Source organism: Pteronotus mesoamericanus, unplaced genomic scaffold (assembly GCF_021234165.1).
Source record: "Pteronotus mesoamericanus isolate MK-2021 breed Mesoamerican mustached bat unplaced genomic scaffold, CSHL_Meso_final scaffold_232, whole genome shotgun sequence".
NCBI lineage: Eukaryota > Metazoa > Chordata > Mammalia > Chiroptera > Mormoopidae > Pteronotus > Pteronotus mesoamericanus.
Window position 1 is genome coordinate 11,029,929 of NW_026555311.1, and position 20,729 is coordinate 11,050,657.

General features: G+C 40.5%; 1 protein-coding gene and 1 pseudogene across 1 annotated transcript in view; one reads left to right on the forward strand and one right to left on the reverse strand.

The window, feature by feature from the left end:
- Window positions 1-4,211: 4,211 nt before the first annotated feature.
- On the reverse strand, window positions 4,212-5,093 carry LOC129085430 (cyclin-dependent kinase 4-like; annotated as a pseudogene).
- Window positions 5,094-9,368: 4,275 nt separating this feature from the next.
- MANBA (mannosidase beta) overlaps window positions 9,369-20,729 on the forward strand; it is a 104,833-nt gene continuing 93,472 nt past the window's right edge. Inside the window, exon 1 of the mRNA XM_054591677.1 lies at window positions 9,369-9,635. Within this exon, the coding sequence (XP_054447652.1) occupies window positions 9,459-9,635 (177 nt within the window). The 5' untranslated portion in view covers window positions 9,369-9,458. The remainder of the gene's footprint in view (window positions 9,636-20,729) is intronic.

Genomic DNA, 20,729 nt, shown 5'->3' on the forward strand with positions numbered 1-20,729 from the left:
TATCACTTCCTACATACACTGGAACATTGTTGCCCCTGCCCAGGTTTATTACTTGGTTGACTGGATAATCCTCAGTACAGGCTACATAGTCACTTCGTGAACAATGGTCAGATGTTTGGTCTTTACTAAGACCCAGTAGCACACTAGGATCCATTTTAACAACAACAACAACAACAGAGTAGTTGACTATGGTGAAGTGCAAAGCCTTGCTCCAGAATACAAGGGTCTACACCCTGCCTCTTCTACTGGAGATTGCCCAAAATTCCATATATCTTTCATGGATATTTCCAGCACTATCAGATCTTTGGGATCACATGACAATAATGTGATTTTTCAGGCCTGACCATAGGCAACTACAAAGGCTTTACCTGACGGACCTCATGGGGAAAAGCTGTCCTTCCCACACCAGACCTGGAGCACAGCCAAAGTGTTACAATCCCTAAAGGGAGAGACAGTGAAGTATTACTGATGCCCCTCTGGCTGTTCACGCTCTTCGCATATTTACATTTCTACTCCCAGTGTCTTCATTACTAGGCCTCTTTATCTGAGACAATAGGCAGAGGTCTTCCTCAGGTGTATCTGCTGAAATCTTATGGTGGAGGAGAAGTGGGAAACTTTCAATACATTTATCCCTACATGGACTCAGTACCCAGTAATGGTCCATTCCTGGCCCACCCTCCTCATTCTTTATACCTTCATCCCCATCCCAGGTCCTGTAAAACAGCAATAGCTTTTTGTTAAAGGGCTGCCTCAACAGTGGACCAAACACCTGCATCTCTGCTGATCCATCTAACCTTTGACCCGTGTGTTTGCTATTTTATGGGGGAAATGAACCAGGGGAGAGTTGGCAAAATCTCCAGTTTTTAGCCTCTTACACTATTCACAGTAAGGGAGTAATGTCTTCACTATTACTTTTATTTTTGGCACCTTATATCTTTAATTAGCTGCTCCAACATCCATCAGCTCAGTTCTCCCTCACAACTAAACTAGCTCCCAATAGGGTAGTGTTAATCCTCCAACTTTGTTGTTGCTGTTGTTCTTCTCCTCCTTCTTCTTTTTCTCCCCCTCCTCCTCCTTCTCCTTCTTCTCTTTCTTCTTCTACTTCCCCTTCCCCTTCCTCCCCTTCTCCTTCTCCTCCTCCTCCTCCTTCTTCCCCCCCCCCTTCTTCTCCTCCCTCTTCTCACCATTCTCTTTCCTTCTCTTCTTCCTCCCCTCCTCTTTCTTCTCATCCTCCTCCTCCTTCTTCTCCTATTTCTTCTTTATTGTTAGTTATTCCAGATCATTTGCTTTTCCATGTAAACTTTAGAATTAATTTGTTAAAATCCACAAAATGACTGACGGGTTTGATTAGGATTGCATTGAATCTATAGATTAAGTTGGGAATAGCTGATATCTTGACAATATTGAGTCTTCCTATCTGTGAACATGGAATGCCTGTCTCTTTGTTTATTTAATTCTTCTTTGATTACTGTCATCAGAGTTTATAAAACTTATAGTTTTCCTCATATAGCTCTTATTCATTTTGGTATATTTATACTTAAGTGTTTCATATTTTTGGAGTGCTAAAGTAAAAAGTTGTGTTTCTAATTTCAAATTCCAATTCTTCATTACTGGTAGATAGGAAAATGATAGACTTTTGTATATTAACTTTGTAATCTGCAACCTTAAGTTCTTTTGCAAACAAGAGGGTTTTTTAAAAAATTTTTTTAGATTTTCTACATACACAATCATGTCATCTGCAAACACAGTTTTATATCTTTCTTCCCAATCTGTATACTATTTCTTTCTTTTCCTGTTTTACAGCATTATCTAGGACTTCCAGCATGATGCTGGAAACAAGTGGTGGTAAGGGGCAGCCTTGCCTTATTCCTGGTCTTGGCAAGAAAGCTTTTAGTTTTTTACCACTAGGTATAATAAGTGTAGTTTTTTGTATATATACTTTATAAAATTGAGGAATTTCCCCTTTATTCCTAAATTGTAGAGATGTTTTTATTTTATCATAAATGGATGTTGAGTTTTGTCAAATGCTTTTTCTGTGTCTACTGATATTATAATCATGTGATTTTTTTTCTTTAACCTGTTGATGTGATGAATGACATTAATTTATTTTCAAGTGACAAAACCAGCACTGAATACCCAGAATAAATCTCACTTGGTTATGAGTGTATGATTCTTTTTATACATTATTGATTTGCTAGTATTTTTGTTACGGATTTTTTCATTACTGTTCATGAGAGATCTTAGACTGTAGTTCTCTTTTCTTGTAATGTCTTCATCTGGTTTTGGTATCATGACAATGCCGACCCCGTTAATGAGTTAGGAAATAGTCCCTCTGTTTTTATCTTCTGGGATAGACTGTAGAGAATTGGTATAATTTCTTTCTTCAGTGTTTGGTAGAATTCACCAATGAACCCATCTGGGCCCAATGCTCTCTGTTACTGAAGGTTATTAATTATTTATTTAATTTTTAAAAAGATTTTATTTATTTATTTTTTAGAGAGAGAGGAAGGGAGGGAGAGAGGGAGCGAAACATCAATGTGTGGTTGCCTCTCACGTGCCCCCAAAAAGGGACATGACCTGCTACCCAGGCATGTGCCCTGACTGGGAATCAAACTAGCAACCCTTTGGTTCACAGGCTGGCATTCAATCCACTGAGCCACACCAGTCATGGATGATTGAATTTCATAAATAGATAATGTCCTACTCAGATTGTCCCTTTCTCCTTATGTGAGTTTTGGTATGTTGTGTATTTCAGGGAATTTGTCCATTTCAAATAGGCTATCAAATTTGTGGGCATAGAGTTCATAATATTTATGCCTTTATTATCCTCTTAATGTTCATGGGATCTGTAGTGACATCATTTCTTTCATTTCTGATATTAGTTATTTGTTTCTTCTTTCTTTTTTTCCCTAGTCAGGTTAGATGCTTATTAATTTTATTGATCTTTTTAAAGAAACAGATTTTAGATTTGTTGATTTTTCTCTATTGATTTGCTATTTTCTATTTCATTGGCTTCTCTTCTAATTTTCATTTCTTTTCTTTGGAATACTTTGGATTTAATTTGCCCTTTTTCTAGTTTTCTAAAGTCAAAGTTTAGATATTTGATTTTAGATTTTTCCTCTTTTCTAATGTATGTATTCAGTGATGTAATTTTCCCTTTAAGCACTGCTTTCACTACATCTCACAGATTTTGATAGGTTGTAGTTTTATTTTTATTTAGTTCAAAATACTTAAATTTCTCTTGAGTATTCATCTTTGAGCAACATATTATTTAGAAGTGTTGGTTAATTGCTCAGTATTTTGAGATTTTCCAGCTATCTTTCTGTTACAGGTTTCTAGATTAAGTCCACTGTGGTCTGAGAGTATACATTGTATGATTTCTATTATTTTAAATATGTCAAGGTGTGTTCTATGGTCCAACATGTGGTCTATCTTGGTAAATGTTCTATGTGGACTTGAGCAGAATGTGTATCTGCTGTCATTGAAGGAAGTGGTCTATGCATGTCAATTATATCTAGTTGAGTAATGGTGCCATTGAGTTGAACTATGTCCTTACTGATTTTCTTCTTGCTAGATATGCTCATTATTGGTAGATGGGTGTTGAAGGCACCAACTATATTAGTGGATTCATATTTTTCTCCTACATTCATACTAGTTCTTGGCTCCTATTTTGATGCCCTGTTGTAAGGCACATCACATTAAGGACTGTTATGTCATTTTAGAGAATCAGCTCTTTTATCATTATTTAATGCCTGTCTATTCTGATAATTTTCTTTCCTCTGATGTCTGCTTACTATGAAATTAACATAGCTACTCCAGCATTCTTTTGATTAGTATAAGCATGGTATGTCTTTTTCTATTCCTTTAATTCTTTTTCCATTCCTTTACTTCTTTTTCCTTTGTTTTGTTTTTTCTTGTCTAAAAAAGGATCCTAATATCAAGGTAAGGAAGGGGAGGACAAGGGACATACTCCTTGGTGTAAGGAAGTAGAAGGGCAGGAGAACGATAAGCCTCAAAATGAGGGGAGGGAGGGGAATGTCATTAAGCTAGCCAGCAAGATGTTCTCTGTAGAAAGTTGGAGGAGTCTCTCTATAGCCTCAGAGATAAAAAGGCATAGCGCTCCTTCTCAGTGAGGGGCTCTCCACTCCACTCAAGTGTTTAAAGGAAGGTAAGCTTCTCTTCTCTTGGTTCTGTTGCAGCCACTCCATTGCTCATTCTGGGTTACCTTCTGCCTTTTGTAGATAAGAGTGCTGCAGGGCTTGAAAGCAGAGATTCGCTCATGTGGGTTAAAAGTCAGCACCTCCTGCAGCAGCTGTGCTCTAGACTCCATCTCACCGACTGTACTGGGTGGGGCCCTCTGGAGCAAAATGCTCCTCTGGGTAGAGACATATCTTGGGGCCAGTCATCCTCTGGTGGCAGCCCCATCAGGTCAAAGATTTTGCCTAAGTTTTCAGCTTTAGAGTTTCCACAGAAGAGAGGCTTTCAAGGAAACATCTCAGCAAAGTTACAGCCAATACTGCACAGTTCCACGGGTGCTGCATACATAGACTGCAGAACTTCCAGAGCACGGTACCGGAGTGTAACAACCACAGGTGTAAGTGCCATCTGGTCACTCTAGATTCTGGCCAGGCCAACATGAATCAGGTTGACTGTCCCACCACTTGTCTCCAGAATGTTCTCTGGTTTCAGGTCTCAGTGAACAATGCAGTTGGCATGAAAGAAATCCAGGCCGATTAGAAAATGGTGCATCAGATCCTTGATGGTCCCTACTGGCAAGCCTGGTGGGAGCTTTGTCCGGATATGTTCTTAGGTCTTGGTCCACATGCTCAAACATCAGGATCACTTTGGTTTCTCGGTCAGTTTGGGCTGTGGCACAGATGTCTGTCAGCAGGATAACACTGGGATGCTCAAAAGCCTCCAGCCACCTCATTAACTGTGCTGGTGGGAAGGCCCTCTCCAGCACCTCCTCCACTGGGGACTCTCATGCTCTTAAAGGCCACAAAGTGGCCACTATGGGGATCATGGGCCTTGTACGTTGTCCCATAGGCAGCAACACCAATCTCGGCCACTGGCTCCTATGAAGGAGTGGCCATTCTCAGGTGAGAGGAGACCACCTCCTGCCGGAAGCTACAGGGCGTGGGGTGGCCTGTTACAGGGCACTGAAACCAATTCCTGAGGTGCCATACTGGTACTGAACAAATGGACCTGTGTAGGGGGCGGTGCCCAGATGCTATTTCCAAAACAACGACCCCCCCTTCCCCGGGGTCCCTCGGTTGTATGTCCTTTGCCCGCCGCCCTTGGAATTATGGCTCTCACTGGCAGAGTTTGGTGAAAAGGAAAGGAACTATTTATTCAAAAGTTATACAGGTTTGATTAATGGTTAAATGTTGCTCTTAAATGTCAAAATCCCTTTAAAGCTCTCACTATTTAAAACACCCACCAACACACACAGTCCTGCCTTCCCGCCTTTGTCCAGTCAGGCCAGTCAGGGGTACCGTCCTTCAGAAGAAAAAGAACAGAAGTCCAGGGCTCAGCTAGACAGGCTTCCCGCAGTTCTCAGCACCATCTGCTGCGTCGCCGCGATCTCCAGCTCTTAATCCAAAACCATGTGGCACCTTCTCATGGCCCACGAGCAAGCATTCTTTCTCCCCTCTTTCTTCCCTCGTGGTCTCCACATTGTTCCCTAGAGTCTGTGTCCCTTTGTCTCTCCCGTAGGCCCCTGCCTCTCCTCCTTCCTCTCCCAGTTACATTCTGTATTAAAAGTTTTTCAGATCTTCCTGGTTAGCCTTACTGAGATGTAAAATAACCCTCTTTGCATATGAGGAATGAAGCTATCCTGTTATTGACATGCAAAATGACTCTCATTGGCCCTGCTCCAGGTCTCCCCTCCCCCATGGCGGCCTGTCGTGGGGTGGGGAGAATATATTTTTCTTGGACACCCCAATTTCTGGACCCCATTACAAATGCCCTTTGGGGGGTCCTGGCTGTGCCCCGCTACAATGCACTAGAGCTCTGTTTGAGGCAGTTGGGTACTATGGGCCACAAACTAGACACAGACCACAAACTAGAGCAGTCTCCTTACACCACCCTCACCATGTGACCAACTGCCCACTCTTCCTGTACTTTCAATCTATATCTGTCTTTATATTTAAAATAGGTTTCCTGTATGTAGTCAGCATATACTTGGTCTTGTTTTTGATACACTTTGACAATCTCTGTCTTCTAATTTGTATATTTAGGTCATTGACACTTAAACTGATTATTGATATAGTTGGATTAATATCTACTATATTTTTTCCTGTCTTTTATTCATTGCCTTTGTTCCTGTGTTTGTCTTCCATTCTCTTTTTAACTCTTATGGTTTTAATTGAGCATTTTATATGATTCCATTTTCTCTCTTTCTTAGCTTATTATTTTTCTAAACTTTCTTTAGTGGATGCCCTAGAGTTTGCAATAAACTTCCAAAGTGGTTTTACAATTTTGCATTCCCTTTAACAATGAATAAGAGTTCCTGTTGTTTCACATCTTTGCCAGTATTTGATGGTGGTGTTGTTTTAAATTTTGACAATTCTAATAGTTGTGTAGTGGTATCTCAGTATTGTTTTAATTTACATTTCCTTGATGATATATAACGTAGAGCAATTTTTCACATGCTTATTGGCCATCTGTGTATTTTATTTTTTACATTATTTAAAATGTTAAAAAAAGTTGCTGTTTACATTTAATACTATTTTGTATTAGTTCCAGGTGTTCTCAGTAGTTAGACAATCATGTTAAAAAAAGTTGCTGTTTACATTTAATACTATTTTGTATTAGTTCCAGGTGCTCACAGTAGTTAGACAATCATGAGACAGTTCCATTTTTAGTTTTTTAAGGTATCTCTGTATTGCTTTCCATAGTGGCTATACCAATCTACATTCCCACCAGTAGTGCAAAAATGTTCCCTTTCTCCACATCCTTGCCAACACTTGTCGTTTGTTGTTTTATTGATGACAGCGACCTTTACAGGTGCAAGATGATTTCTCACTGTGGTTTTGTATGTCTTTGTTAGGTCATTTTTTAGTTGAGTTGTTTGTGTTCTTATTTTTGGGTTTCAGAGTTCTTTGTATAACCTTAAAGAGGGATACTTATGGCCTATTGTCCCTAGTTTTGGGGATTAAGCAGACATTCTGAGTCTTTTTTTTCTTCTTATTATAATTTATGTAATTATCTCATGGGATTGAAAACATTCTTGACCTTGGGACACCATGGAATTCTAATGAGTTTATTTACCAGCTTCATGTATTTGGAGATGGAAGCATGGTCAGATGAACCAAAAAACCCTCAATGGCCTCCTGCATTGGAATATTGATCCTGCAATGTCATTTAACCTGTATGGACCTTCTTTGTTTCTTTAAACCAGGGAACTTCGCTTGATGTAAGTAACCTGAATTCTGAGAAGCATTAAATGAGATGATCAAAATGCAATCCACTTATACAGTATAAGGTTATAGAAATGGGTGACTATTTTTAAAATTGTATTTGATATTATGCTTTTAAATTATGTAAGTTGAGAAATTTTATAACTATTTCAAAATAAGATCTATTTTTCCTGGAAATAATGGATAAAAAACTATCCTAAAATGAAAACATCATGTCACTGGTGCCAAAACCAATTTTAGGCAGAACACTTGTTAGAGCTTTGCATTTGCTTTAAGCTCTCTTTTTCAAAATGAAGTGATCCAAATGATGTCATGCTTGTGTCCTGGAATGAAAGTAGGAATGATGTCTCTATTTCTTGTTTTTTAAAAAATAGATTCCCCAAAATATTTCTTAATAGAAGAGCAGAATATATCCAAATACACTTGCTGGCATGAACTTTCCTTTGACTTGGCTTAATGGGATCTCTGGGATTTATGGAAAAATTCCTTTGCTACTCTTGAAGCCATAAGTCATGTTATCAGTTCTGAACAGACTGGGGATGGCCTTCTATTGCCACTCATTATAGGATATTATTTGAAGTGAGGCCTTTGTTCCTATCAAAAGTAAGGATGCTTCTGGAGTGACAAAGCCTTTGAGTCAGCCAGAACCTTTTTCCTTTAATGTCAAAGGGCTCAGCTGCAAGGAGACTAAGAACCAGGAGAGGAGTGTTTTGGTCCTATCTGTCACTGTATGATAAACAAGTCATCTGACTTTTTTGGATCCCGTTACCTCAGCTGTAAAGCCAGAGGCTCGGGCTGTATAATCGAAAGCGTCCCTAATGCCAAGATGCTAGGCTTGTGAAAGATACTGATTCCGAGAAGGTAAAATATTTTCTGGCGTCTATAGATTCACGCAATTCTAGAGCCCCTATAAAGCAAAACAAAACATGGATTTAATGGGGGAGAACTTTTCAAAGACTTTCTCCTAAATAATGAAATAAGGCGGATAACATAAACACAGGAATAAGCCAGTCTATTTTATGCAATGTGAAATTCTATCAACTTTTTAGGATCACTGTTACATCTTATTGCAAAAATGGGAGTCAAGTAGGCCACGTGACTAACGAGGCCTGGAATAAACCTGTGATATTTTTTGGGTACCCTCGCATTGTCGGGAACAACCATCTAGTTAATTCATTTCATGTTTATACCCACCTGAAAAACTACCGCCTACATTTTCGAGCTCAGGAAACAAAGGTATTAGAGATTTTGTGGCTTGCTAGGTCCCACAGATAGTGAGCGGCAGATTTTAAATTGGCCTGCGCATGTAGGGAAGGGTTCCGGAGCCTCAGGAACCTGCTCTGCGGGACTTTGTAGAAGAGAAGGTCTCAGTCCACGGACGTGATTAGCTAACGGGCTGGGCGTTCTGTGGGTCGGGCCCATGCTACACGCTTGCCTTTTACTAACTGCTTACTCTTTGAAGGGCTGGGTACTCTGAGACCACCGTGGAGCTGCAGGAGGCGGGCATCCCCGCCGCTCGGCGTACCCTGCAGAGTGGTTGCTGTCTGGGGAAATTTGGGGAACAAAAGTGATGGGATGTCTCGGGGTTTCGCCGCTCCGAAGCGGTGTGGAGCCTCTCTAGCTGTGGTCTCCGCATACTATTGTCTGTCCCAGAGCTCCCCCAGGCTTGGCGCCAATTTGCGCCCAGCGATTTCTGTGTGTCGATTACCGTGCATGATTGCGTCTCCCGTTCAGACACCACAGCAGCGGTAACGAACGCGGAGGAGGGAGTAGACCGCAGGGTTCGGAGCTCCGAGCGGTACGAAGCGGCCAGCGTTCCCTCTCCGGCGCCCGTGCCGGGCATCCCTGCCGTTTAGCAGGCCTGGAGGCCCGGCCGCGATCCGGGGGCGGGGCCGGGATCCGGGGGCGGGGCCGCATTCCGGGGGCGGGGCCGGGGCCGGGGCTGGAAAGGCCGGCGCCTGGGCTCCCTCCGAGCCTTCCGTGGCTTCCGAGGCCTCACGCAGCTCCGGAACTGACACCTGTGCTGTGGGTCCCATTATGCGGATCTGCCTGCTCCTGCTACTCATCCTGTGCGGTGCGCATCCCTCGGCCGCGGCGCGCAGCCTCAGCCTGCGGGGAAGTTGGAGGATTCGCAGTGGGAACGGCTCCCTGGAGCTGACCGGGGAGGTCCCCGGCTGCGTGCACATCGCCTTGTTCCAGCGGAACCTCATCCAGGTACAGTGTGTGGCTGCCCCCGCGAGCCCGAACCCGCGTTCCCTTCGTGGTGAGAGGCCCAGGAACTGCCTGGGAGACCCTCCGCCCCCTTGCTCTGGGTCGTTCTCGATTGGGCCCTGACTTCCCCTCTGCAGCTTGTGGTCTTTGGGAGGAACTGCCAAGTGCTGTTGGAGAAGAGAACCACTGGGATCTCGGCTGGATGGAGACTGACCCGCACTGGGACCTCAGTAACTGGAAAACGGAAGTTTTCTCAGGGCAAACTGTCTTGCTACTTGCGGTGTACTTATTGCCGTAGTTCTCTACTGAAGCGTGGATAGGAAGGACATGTTGTCACTGACAAAGCGTAAGACAGGGCGTACTTTTTAACTACCTAGAAACTGCAGAGGATGATAGTCTTTGGCTAAGTAAATGTTAACTATATTCTGTAATGTCTCAGGTTTTCATTTTCTTTCCTTTTTCTTTTCAGGTTTTCATTTTTGCTCTTAGGTCTCAGGGAGTCAGATATGGGATTTTGCAGCACATGGGTTGAGGAGACAAACCTGCAAGTGTAAAGTTAGGATTGTCAGTGTGGGTGTAAAGGCCATATCACTTTTAAAGCTGATTGGGATAGGAAGAAAGGTGCTCTTTCTTTTCAGGGCGTGTGTGCGTGCGTGTGTGTGTTTCTCAACATGCTCCAAATTACAGACTTGTGGAGGACATTCTCCTGTTTGACTGTCTCTCTGCAGACTTTTGCAAACAGATTTTTACTTTCCACTGTTTTCGTGTTTCCACCTGCTGCAGACAAGATGCACTTGATAGTTTGTCTTTGTCTTTGCCTGAGACAAGATGCACTTGATAAATAGTTTGTTCACATTGTCTCAATCCTCATAAGAACTCTGTGGACTATGTCTGCATTTTATGGATGATCTGGTGTTAAGGAGCCCAGAGCAGTTTAGAGAACTTATCCAAGATCACACAGCAACTAAGTAGCAGAAATGGAATTCTGACCTAGACTGGCCAGACTGCAGCCTGGGTTCTGCACTATGCTACACTTACCCTGGTGTTTTTGAAGCACTGTCAGGAGTAGTATTCAAAAATTTACTTAAATGGCAAGATGACCAACTAGGGTTATGCAGAGTTTCTGATCTGGTGTGCATTAGCTTTCTTTCAAGAATGTATATCAGAAAGGAAGTTTATTTGACGTATACTTGCAGTTTATTTTTTAAGTAAATAATCCTCAAACTTAAGTACTTTATTTTTTAGTTACCACACTTGTGACATAGACCACAGCTGACTTTCACACCCTGAGGCTTCACTTACACAGGCTCTGAGAACACCTGTGTTCATTTTGCAAGGCCTCGCCTTGCCTCATTTCACTGGTACAGTTAAGACAGTGGGAACTCATTAGTGGCTTTAGCAAGTCAGATCATTGTTCCATGTTACAGGGCCAATATCAGGAAACAATATTCAGTAACTAGTCAGTGAGAAAGAGATTGCTCATAATATGAAATAACTGACTTCTCCTCATGGGAATAACTTTCAGTTTCTCTTAAATTGGTTTATAAATTCTTAGGAAAACTTTAAATTTCAATAAGGTGGATGTGGGTCTTAACGGTAGTGCAGTGAGAGATGGGGAAGGTTTTATGGGGCTTGGGGGAACTCCCTCCAGGCCCTTTGACAGTAATCAACATCAGTACCATTATTGAATATTGTGATGTTGTTATGATACCTGCTTTATTACAACATTTCTGTTTGGTGTTGACCTCAGGGAATAGTCTATAGTTTATAGCAGACACTGGCCCAAATACTGTGTTAACATGAGAACTTAAATCACATCTTGTCGAAGTCATTCATTTATTTATTCCTTCACCTAATTATCTCATAAGTATTTATTTACTATCTCCATTGTGGCAGGCACTATTCCAAGTGCTTGATATCAATGGTGAAGGAAACAAATCTTTGGTCAATAGACATTCTAGTGGAAGAGATAGATAATAAAGTAATAGATAATATAATGACAGGCGGTGCACTGAATAAAAATAAAGGAGATTAAAGGAAGAGAAAGTGAAGGTGACTGGGAAGGATTGCTGTTTTTAAAAAGCATTTAAAGATAGCCATTTGATAATGTGACTTTTTAAAGTGGAGACCTTTTTAATGAGGTCAATTTTAAGGAGAAGTGCATTCCCAGCAAAGAGGGAAAAAAGACAGGTGTGGGGAGGGGAGAGGCCTTGAGGTGTAACACGCTTGAAAATTCAGGAGTAGTTAAGCGGGCCAGTGTGGCAGGAGCCCTGTGAGCCAAGGGGCACAGGGAGCAGGTCAGGCAGGGTTTATAAGCCCTGGGAAACACTTTAGATTTGATTCTTAGGTGATGGGAAGCTATTGGGGGTTTTGAGCTTGGCCTTGCGTGATCCGATTTGCCTTTTAGAAGGTCACTTTGGCTGTTGGTGTGAAGACTACAATGCATGAGAATGGAAGCATAGAGACCAGGTAGGGAACTGTCACAGTTGTATGGGAATAGGTGATTCTGGGCTTGGACCAGAGCGGTAGCAGTGAAATGGTGAGAATAGTTGTGAGAATACATTTTGAATATGGAACAAACAGGATTTGTTTAGTTGGATTAGTTAATGGATTGACTGTAAGGTGTGAGAGAAACAACCAAGTCCAACAACCAAGGAGTCAGGAAAAACTTCAGGTTTTTTTCAGTCTGAGTAGTTGGTTAAATGGAATTGGTAGGGTTAGTTACTGAGAGGCTTAGGTGCTTCAGCATTCCCTTAAAGGTTCTCATTCATTCATTCAGCCTACTGCTATGCCATACACTAAAAGAGGCATTAGAAATAAAAAAAGAAATGAGTAAGACCCAATCCTTACTTTGGGTGAGGCCAGATTAACTACAACCTAATTAAGAACCTTATTATAGATACCTAGGTAAAGGGACTCTTGTTAGGAATGTTCTCAGCTTTCCTGTGCAATTTCTCAGTTGTGTAAGTTTGAAAACCTGTTTTAAATAAAAGATATTCTCAGTGTGCCCAAATTAGAAAATATAGAGAAGTAAGAAAAAGAAAACTTGGAAGCCTGGCTTCCAGATATAACTGTTATTAAAATTTAAAAACATACTATATCCATTTGGAAATTTTCTATGTATACACATTTATGATAAGTATTTAAATATACAGTTTCACAACCTTTTTATACTAAATATATATGTTTTTAATCCTCACTTGAGGGTACATTTATTGATTATAGAGTCGGGGGCGGGGGAGAGAGAGAGAGAGAGAGAGAGAGAGAGAAAGAAAGATCAGTTGATTGAATATTAATTGACCATAGAGACATGGGTTTATTTCTGGGTTCTCTATTCTGTTCCATTGATCTATGTGTCTGTCCTTATGCCAGTACCAGACTGTTTTGATTATAGTGGCCTTGAAGTATAGTTTGATGTCAGGTGTTGCGATCCTTTCAACTTTGTTCTTCTTTCTCAAGATTTCTGAGGCTATTCTGGATCTTTTTTCGTCCAATATAAATTTTTGGAATGTTGCATCAGACTTCTAGCCAAGATGGAGGCGTAGGTAGGTACAATTTGCCTCCTTGCACAACCAAAAGAAGGATAGCAACAAATTTAAAAACAAGAAAATAACCATACTGCCAGAAAATCAAACTTTATGGAAGTCTAACAACCAAGGAGTTAAAGGAGAAAAAGTCATCCAGACCGGTAGGAGGTGTGGAGATGGGCCGCCGGGGTGGAAAGGATGCACTGCAAGGCAGTGGCTAGAGGTCCAGGTAATGAGGCAGTAGCTCTTGGACAGAGTGGTTGCACATTTGCATGTGGATAAACCAGGAGGATCAGCTGGGGAGCAAGACAGACTATGCAACCCAGGGTTCCAGGGTGGGAAGAGAAAGTCTCAAAACCTCTGGAGGTAAAAACCTGTGGGAGTTATGGTGGCAGGAGGAACTCCCAGCCTCACAGGAGAGTTCGTTGGAGAGACCCACAGGGTCCTAGAAGGTACAGAAGCCCAACCACTCAGGAATCAGCAAGAGAAGAGCCCAATTTGCTTGTGGGTAGCAGGGGAAGTGACTGAAAGCCAGGCGAGAGCCAAGCAAGTGACATTGTTCTATCTTGGACCCCTCCCCCACACACAGTGTCACAACTTAGCAACCTTGGTTGCCCTGCCCTGGTGAATACCTAAGCCTCTGTCCCTTTAAACATAACAGGTGTACTGAGACAAAGAAATATGGCCTAAATGAAAGAACAGATCAAAGTTCCAGAAATAGAACTAAGTGATGAAGAGATAGCCGACCTATCAGATGCCCAGTTCAAAACACTGGTAATCAGGATGCTCACAGGAATGGTTGAGTATAATTGCAAAATGGACGAAAAAATGAAGGTTATGCAAAGTGAAATAAAAATATACAGGGAACAAACAGTGAAAGGAAGTAAACCAGGACTCAAATCAACGATTTGGAGCGGAAGGAAGAGATAAACTTTCAACCAGAACAAAATGAAGAAACAAGAATTCAAAAAAAGTGAGGAGAGCCTTATGAATTTCTGGAACAACTTTAAATGTTCCAACGTCTGAATCATAGGGGTGCCAGAAGGAGAGGAGGAAGAGCAAGAAATTGAAAACTTATTTCAACAAATAATGAAGGAGAACTTCCCCAATCTGGTGAAGGAAATAAACTTCCAGGAGATCCAGAAAGCTCAGAAAGTCCCAAAGAAGTTGGACCGAAGGAAGCACACACCAAAGCACATCATAATTACATTCCCCAAGATTAAAGATAAGGAGAGAATCTTAAAAGCAGCAAGAGAAAAGGAGACAGTTACCTACAAAAAAGTTCCCATAAGACTATCAGCTGATTTCTCAAAAGAAACCTTGCAGGCAAGAAGGGGCTGGAAAGAAGTATTTACAGTCATGTAAGGCAAGGACCTCCATCCAAGATTACTCTATCCAACAAAACTATCATTTAGAATGGAAGGGCAGATAAAGTGCTTCCCAGATAAGGTAAAATTACAGGAGTTCATTATCACCAAGCCCTTATATGAAGGTTAAAGGGACTTGCCTAAGAAAAAGAGGATGAAAAACTATGAACAGTAAAATGACAACAAAGTCAACTGTCAACAACTGAACCTAAAAACAAAAACTAAGCAAACAACTAGAAACAGGAACAGAATCAACAGAAATGGAGATGGGGGGGTGGGGAATGGGGGGAAAGGTACAGGGAATAAGAAGCATAAATTGTAGGTACAAAATAGATAGGGGGACGTTAAGAATGGAGAAGGTTTGGTTTGGAGAAGCCAAAGAACTTTTATCTATAACCCATGGACATAAACTAATGGGGAGAGGGAATGCTAGTGGGAAGGGTGGTGCAGGGTGGAGGGAAATAGAGGGGAGGAAAAAATGGGACAACTGTAACAGCATAATCAATAATATATATTAAAAAATAAATAAAATAAAAAATAAAAGCATAAAAACTTTTTTTGAATATTTGTTCTAGATCTGTGAAATATACCACTGGTATTTTAAAAGGAATTGTGTGGAATCTATAGATTGCTTTGGGTAGTATGAACATTTTAATGATGTTAATTCTTCCAATCCATGAACATGGTATATGCTTCTATTTATTTGCATCTCCCCCAATTTTTTTCTTCAGTGTTCTATAGTTTTCCCAGTGTAGATCTTTTACTTACTGGGTACTTTATTTTTTTGGTTGCTATATAAATGTGATTTTTTTTTCTTAGTTTCTCTTTCTGATAATTCAATATTGGTGTATAAAAATACCATCAATTTCTGAATATTGACTTTGTATCCCACTACTTTGCCAAATTCACTTATTAGGTCAAGTAATTTTTTGGTGGAGCCTGTAGGGTTTTCTATATACACTATCATGTTGTCTGTGAATAATGACAGTTTTATTACCTCCTTTCCTATTTGGGTGCCTTTTATTTCTTCTTGTATGAACATTATGGCTAGAACCTCCAGTCCTATGTTGAATAAGAGTGGTGAAAGCTTACAGCCTGTCTTGTTTCTGATCTTAAGGGAAACACTTACAGTTTTTACCCATTGAGGATGATGTTAGCAGTAGGTTTTTTGTATATGGCCTCTATTACATTTAGGTATGCTCCTTCCATTCTCACTTTGCTGAGTGTTTGTATCATAAATGGGTGCTGGGTTTTACCAAATGCTTTTATTGTATCTGTTGATATGGTCATGTGATTTTTGTCTTTCATTTTGTTTATGTGATGTATCACATTTATTGATTTGCTAATATTGTACCATCCTTGCATCCCTGGAATAAATCCCACTTGATCATAGTCTATGATCTTTTTAAAGTATTGCTGGATCTAGTTTGCTAATATTTTGCTGAGGATTTTAGCATCTATGTTTATCACAGATAATGGCCTGTAATTTTCTTTCTTTGTTGTGTCTTTACCTGATTTTGGAATTAGGATAATACTGGCCTTGTAAAAAAGAGTTTGGAAATCTTCCCTCTTCTTGAATTTTTTGGAATAGTTTGAGAGTGATAGTTGTTAGTTCTTCTTTGAATAATTGGTAAAATTTGCCTGTGTTGCTATATAGTCCAGGGCTTTTGTGTGCCAGGAGTTTTTTGATTGCTGCTTCAGTTTTGCTAGTTGTTAATTGGTCTATTCACTTTTTTTGCTTCTTCCTGATTCAGTTTTGGGAGAGTGTATGTTTCTAGAAATTTATCCATTTCACCCAGGTTGTCCAATTTCTGGCATATAGTAATTTCTTTCAATCCTTTGTATTTCTGTGTTATCAGTTGTTACCTCACCTCTTTCATTTCTGATTTTATTTGGGTTCTCCCTTTTTTTTCCTGATTAGTTTTGTTAAAGATTTGTCAATTTAAAAAAATATTTATTGTATTTTTTCATTACCCTTTAGTCCCCTTATACCCTGCCCCCAATAATCACTATACTGTTGTTCATGTCCATGAGTCCTTTTTCCTTTTTGCTCAATCCCTCTACCCTCTACCCTCCACCCCCACTGGACTGTAAGTTCTTCTACAACATAAAAAAGATCCAGTCAGAAATGAAGAATTCATTAATTGAAATAAAGAACAATTTACAGTCAAACAAAAATAGAGTGGATGAAACTGAGAATCAAATCTATTATTTGGAACAGAAGTAAGCAAAAGCAACCAATCAGAAAAAAAAAGAAGAAGAAAGAATCCTCACTATTCCAAAAAAAAAAAAAAATGAAGATCATATAAGCAGCCTCTGGGACAACTTCAAGAGGTCAAACATTTGCATCACAGGGGTGCCAGATGGAGAAGAGAAAGAGCAAGAAATTGGAAATCTATTTGAAAAAATAATGAAAGAAAACTTCTCTAGTTTGGTGAAGAAAATAGACATACAAGTCCAGGAAGCACAGAGAGTCCTAAACAAGAAGGATGCAAAGAGGCCCACTTCAAGACTCATCATGTTTAAAATGCCAAAATTTAAAGATAAAAAGAGATCTTAAAAGCAGCAAGAGGAAAGAAGTTAGTTACCTACAGGGAGTTCCCATAAGACTCTCAGCTGATTTCCCAAAAGAATCTTTCCAGGCTACAAGGGATTGGCAAGAAATATTCAAAGTCATGAAAAGCAGGGACCTACAGCCAAGACTCCTCTACCCGGCAAAGATATCATTTAGAATCATGGGGCAGATAAAGATCTTTCCAGTCAAGAAAAAAGTAAAGGAGTTCATCATCACCAAACCATTATTATATGAAATGTTAAAGGGAGTTATTTAAGAAAAAGGAGAAGATCCAAACTATGAACAAGAAAATGGAAAAATATACATATCTATCAACAATTAAATCTAAAAAGGAAACTAAGCAAACAAGAAGAACAGAGACAGAATCATGGATTTGGAAAATGTTTTGATATTTGTCAGATTGGGAGGTAGTTGACAGGGAATGGATGAAGCAGTGAGGGGATTAAGAAGTACAAATAGGTATTTCAGAATAGCCACGGGGATGTGATGTACAGGATAGGACATGGGGTAGCCAATGAACTTACACGCATGACCCATGGACATGACCAATGGTGGGGAGACTGCCTGAGGGAGTTGGGGCGGGTGGGTAGAGGGGTCAAAGGGGTAACTATCAGGACAACTGTAATAGCATAATCAATAAAATATAATAAAGAAAACAAAATATACCACCAAAAACATCCCATTTGCTAAAATTTCTTGATAAATGCAAGCATTTCCTTAGGGTTAGTCCCTGTCTAGTCTCTATCTCTTGGAAGTCTCCGAATTTCAGCCATCACCTTTGCTCCAGAATTACTCAAATGCCTGAATCTCTAACAACCACTCTCTCCTGATTTGCTGCTGGAAATTTTGCCTTACTTTTCTATCAATGTCTTCAAGGCATATTAGAACTCAGTATATTCAAATATCTCTTCTCTCAATCCTCCCAATCCTTAGTTTCTATTACTTCTCCTATTTCTAATAGAAGAGCCAATATTTTCTGAGTGAATGAGGCCCAGAATTTCAATGCCATTTTTGTTTTTGTTTTTTCTTTTCATGTATGAGGCTTGTCCGGAAAAAGTCCAGCCATTGTGAGTATAATGAGAATGGTTTGCACGACATTGATATAACCTGGCAGCCATAAAGTAGACTGGAATGCACATGCATGAACAATGATGACTTCACTGTATTAGTCAGTGGGGGCAGTAGACATCATTGAGTGAGCATGTGTAGTGTGTGGCTGTCATATTCAAAATGACTGAGAGTGTAGAGCAATGACTGCATCAAACTTTGTGTTAAGCTTGAATATTCCTCCGTGGAAACTATTGGGATGATTCAGAAGGCTGCAGCTATCAGCAGCTAGTGATTGGCAGCTTCATCATGAAAACGTGTCCATTTATGCATCATATCTTATGCAGAGTTTTTTGTGAAACATCTAATCACCCAGGTGATCAGCTCCCCTATAGCCCCAATATGGTGCCCTGTGACTTCTGGCTTTTCCCCAAACCAAAATCACCTTTGAAAGGGAAGAGATTTCAGACCACCAATGAGATTCAGGACAATACAATGGGGCAGCTGATGGTGATTGAGAGAACTGTGTGAGGTCCCCAGGTGCCTACTTTGAAGGGGACTGAGGCATCATTGTCCTATGTACAATGTTTCTTGTGTCTCATATTTTCTTTTCAATAAATGTCTCTATTTTGCATAGTAAATGGATGGATACTTTCTGAACAGACCCCATAAGCAGTTATAAATTGAGGAAGTTCAGAAGATTATAGAGAAAATGAGACATACTGTTACTTGCATGGTTGGACGACACAGAGTTTCTTGATGTATAGTAAGTGTGGTAAATATCAATTATAAATAACTAGCTCAGGCCCCACATAGCATGATTATCTCCTCCTCCCCACATGGTAGGTAGCACTGACGTGGTCATTATTGACAGCATTTGTGACGTTGATGGCAGTGTTAGACAATTATGAGGCATGTGGACCCCGGAGCCAGATTTCCTGGGTCTGAATCAGTACTTCTGCACTTAAATAGTCATTTGACTTGCAGCCTTGGAGACTTAGTAAAAGGAGTGATATTAATCCCTGCTCCATAGCGTCCCAGGCAGTAACTCTCAGTTGTTGTTGTTGTTGCCATGATCATACGTTATGAACGTGTAAGTTTCTGTGGTGTGAGGTACTGTAGTATAGTTGAAAGAATGCAGATGTTGGTGTTAGCCTGAGCTGGTTTCATTCCTGGAGGTACGTCTGCTTAGTTGTAGGGCCTCAGGAACGTCACTCCACCGTTTGGAGCTTTAGTTCTTTCTCTGTAAAATGGTATTTATAACACGTGTTTATTAGGAAATAAGAGTTGTGAGTGCCTATCTTGGAGGCTGATGTATAATAGTAAATGCTCAACAAATGAAAATGTTACTGTTTTTCAAGTTCATGGGTTTACTTAACAACTCAGTGACTTACGTGGTTCCTTAGTTATCAGTTTTAACGCTGAGCTACTGTTTGCTTTAAATAGGACTTAGAATTTTAATATGAGCAAAGAGGGTCAGACCAATCTGGAACCAAATTAAGCTGGTTGCTTAGCATTTGGAATAGTTATTATAAACGTAATCTAAGTCTCTGCAACTTTTATTTTAGGGACAATAAGGTATTTCCCCTTAGTAAGAGAATTTTTTTTTTTAAAAAAGACTTGTTTTGGGAGCAATTTTAGATTCACAGCAAAATTGAATGGAAAATACAGACAGTCCCATGTACTCCCTCACGTGCACAGCCTCCCCATTATCAACATGCCCCATGGGAGTTGGTACATTTATTACTGTCAGTGAACTTAGAGTGGCACACATCATTATGACCCCAAATCTGTAGCTTACATTAGCATTCTCTCTTGGCAGGGTACATTCTGTGGGATTTGACAGGTGCATAATGATACGGACCCACCACTATAGTATTCTTCAGAGTAATTTCACTGCCCTTGTGCTCTGCCTATTCATCTCTCTCTCCCCCTTAATCCCTGGCAACCCCTGACCTTTTTATGATCTTTATCGTTTTGCGTTTTCCAAAATGTCAGGTAGTTGGACTCAAGCAGTAACTAGCCTTTTCAGATCAGCTTCTTTTAAGTAATAAAAAATTTTTAACCTCTAAATTCTGTTTGTCTAGAAAACATATACCTGAGAAGATGGCCCTCCCGAACTCAACATGCAGCTCCCTTCCAGGATCTGGGGGACAGGAAGGGACCTGTGCCCTGAAACCCGGGTCATCAGCAGCCCCGATGCTTAAAACATGGGCATGTTGCAACTGCATTAGCCTTCACACCTTCCTCCTCATGATATTTTTAACTGTATTGGACCCATTCCACAGTGTAGAGTTATAAATAGGGTTGGGTGGAGACACATGGGTAGGCTAATAATTAGGTGCCTTTTCAAACCTGTGTCCTTAAGTATTTATTCCATGTTTATTCATTGGAGAAACTGAGTCCTGTGTGGGGAAGAGCATGAAGGAAAGCAAGCTGGCTGGCTTGGAACACCTTGTTTAGCAGAACAAAACCAGACCTTAAAAGTCAGTTGGGTGATTACTGGTTGTTATCAAATCTCATCAACCACTCCCTCCCTCCCCTAGTAGCTAATCAAAATATATCTTCTGAAAGTCAGCAC